This window comes from Ruditapes philippinarum, unplaced genomic scaffold (assembly GCF_026571515.1).
Source record: "Ruditapes philippinarum isolate M1 unplaced genomic scaffold, ASM2657151v2 ctg19626_1_1_1_1, whole genome shotgun sequence".
NCBI classification, from domain to species: domain Eukaryota; kingdom Metazoa; phylum Mollusca; class Bivalvia; order Venerida; family Veneridae; genus Ruditapes; species Ruditapes philippinarum.
In genome coordinates this window covers 12166-15026 of record NW_026851962.1, presented here as the reverse complement: position 1 = coordinate 15026, position 2861 = coordinate 12166, and the positions used below count along the sequence as shown (strand labels likewise).

Sequence of the window (2861 nt, the reverse complement as noted above, 5' to 3'; positions counted from 1 at the left end):
CGAGTATAAATCAGATTGCCGAGTGTTTTGGTGTTCTTTCTCTTTTGTATTATAGTCAAACATAAAAACACGTTCCCTGCTGTCACAATATGAAACCCCGGCAAAAATGAACCAATGAATGATCATCTGAATATGATATTTCTATCGCTTTCCCTTTCTCTTCCGTCACAATATGTAAACCCCAGCAAAAATGAACCAATCAATGGGCACGCTCTGGAGTGCGGGTAACTAATACCCGCACTCCAGTTAACGCACTGTACATGTATATGTATACGATTTAACTCTGACACATTTTCAACAGAAAAGTCCCCAAACTATAATACAATTATACTTTACACCAGTGTTTCACATGGCTAAGTTTAAGGTAAGATACCCTAGCTGTACTAAAACTAGGACAAGTTTTGAATACCGGTATATAAAGGTTGAAAGTATAACATTATGCAATGATTCATTCAGAGTAAAATATAAAGCAAACTAGCATAAAAAACATCAATTGAGGATTTTTTAACTAATATATTTTTGGTCATTTATTTTCTAATGAAAGATTAAAATTAATACTAAAAGAATCACATATATTTACATTTTTGATTGCCTGTGGGATGAATAAAGTCAAATTTGCACACAGAGCAAAACCAGCTTGCACACAGCGCCAGGCCAGTATGCACAAGGGGTCAGATCAGTTTGCACAACGAGTCAGGCCAGCCTGTACATTGAGTCAGGCCAGTCTGTAGAAAAAGCCAGACCAGTCTGCACAAGGAGCCAGGCCAGTCTGCACATTGAGCCAGGCCAGTCTGCACAAGGAGCCAGGCCAGTCTGCACAAGGAGCCAAGCCAGTCTGTACAAGGAGTCAGGCCAGTCTGCACATTGAGTCAGACCAGTCTACACTAGGAGCCAGGCCAGTCTGCTCATTGAGCCAAGCCAGTCTGCACAAGGAGTCAGGTCAATCTGCTCAAAGGGTCAGGCCAGTTTGCACAAGAAGTCAGGCCAGTCTGCACATTAAGCTAGATAAGTCTGCACAAGGAGCCAAGTCAGTCTGTACAAGGAGTCAGGCCAGTCTGCTCAAAGGGTCAGCCCGGTTTGCACAAGGAGACAGGCCAGTCTGTACAAGGAGTCAAGCCAGTTTGCATAAGGAGTCAGGCCAGTCATCACAAGGCGCCAGGCCAGTCTGCACAAAGGGTCAGGTCAGTCTGCACATTAAGTCGGGTAAGTCTGCACCAGGAGTCAGGCCAGTCTGCTCAAAGGGTCAGGCCAGTTTGCACAAGAAGTCAGACCAGTTTGTACATTGAGCCAGGCCAGTCAGTACAAGGAGCCAGGCCAGTCTGCACAAGGAGCCAGGCATGTCTGCACAAGTAGCCAGGCCAGTCCGCACAAGGGGTCAGGCTAGTCTGTACAAGGTGCCAGGCCTGTCTGTACAAGGAGTCAGGCTAGTCTGCTTAAAGGGTCAGGTCAGTCTGCACAAGTAGCCAGGCCAGTCTGCACATTCAGTCAGGCCAGTCATCACAAGGGGCCAGGCCAGTCTGCAAAAGGAGCCAGGCCAGTCTGCACAAGAAGCCAGTCTGTACAAGGAGTCAGGCCAGTTTGCACAAGGAGTCAGGCCGGTCATCACAAGGCACCAGGCCAGTCTGCACAAAGGGTCAGGCCAGTTTGCACATTGAGTCAGGACAGTCATCACAAGGCACCAGGCCAGTCTGCACAAGAAGCCAGGCCAGTTTGCACAAGGAGCCAGGCCAGTCTGCACAAGAAGCCAGGCCAGTCTGCTCAAAGGGCAAAATCAGTCTGCACAAAACGTCAGGCCAGTCTGTACAAGGAGCCAGGCCAGTCTGCACAAGGAGCCAGGTAAGTTTGCATAAGGAGCCAGGCCAGTCTGCTCAAAGGATCAGGCCAGTTTGCATATTGAGTCAGACCAGTCATTACATACATGACAATGAGCCAGGCAAGTCTGCACAAGGAGTCAGGCCAGTCCGTACAAGGAGTCGGGCCAGTCTGCACAATTAGCAAGGCCAGTCTGTACAAGGAGCCAGGCCAGTCTGCACAAGGAGCCAGGCGAGTCTGTACAAGGAGCCAGGCGAGTCTGTACAAGGAGCCAGACCAGTCCGTACAAGGAGTCAGGCCAGTCCGTACAAGGAGTCAGGCCAGTCTGCACAAGGAGCCAGGCCAGTCTGTACAAAGAGCCAGGCCAGTCCGTACAAGGAGTCAGGCCAGTCTGCACAAGGAGCCAGGCCAGTCAGTACAAGGAGCCAGGCCAGTCTGTAGTACAGACTGGCCTGGCTCCTTGTACAGACTGTACAAGGAGCCAGGCCAGTCAGCACAAGGAGCCAGGCCAAAAAGTTGACCCTTCAGTTAAAATCCTGAGGGTCAAATCAGGCCTTTTGGAAATTTCAAGGGTCAATGGACACCCTGAGGTGTCAGGCCAGTCTGCACAAGAAGCCAAGTCAATCTGCACGAGCCAGGCTGGTATAAATTGTTTGCACATACAAACATATTCAAAGACTGACCAAACACTCCTTTTTGTATTAACATGACTGTATACACCTTTTCAAATAGGAAGTCCAAGACTGGTATCCAAGAATAGTTTATGCTTTTCCAACTATTAAATCTGGAAACACAAACAAACTTTAACAGTTACAAACTTATAGAATAAGGCTAGGCCCCTTTACTTATCTGCATGAAATTAGAATATACATCAGTACAATGTATACTGCAAATCTCAAAATCAGCAGAAACTATTTTAACAATTTTAACAACTTAAGTCTTTATATTTACTTCATCAGATTTTAAGTGACTTAATTCAGTATGGAATGTTTTCACTGATAAAAACAGTCTCTCTCACAAAAGGTCAAAATTTGGGATTTTTACATCTT

The 2861-nt window shown here is 46.8% G+C and overlaps 1 protein-coding gene across 1 annotated transcript; it reads left to right on the top strand.

Annotated features, from left to right (window-relative positions):
* Positions 1-349: 349 nt before the first annotated feature.
* Positions 350-2454, top strand: LOC132744139 (uncharacterized; the record flags this gene model as incomplete). Its single annotated transcript, XM_060732760.1, has 4 exons — positions 350-364; positions 801-1273; positions 1417-1836; positions 1934-2454. Coding segments are annotated over exons 1-4 (1429 nt in total), but the record flags the coding sequence as incomplete, so codon positions are not given.
* Positions 2455-2861: the final 407 nt, after the last annotated feature.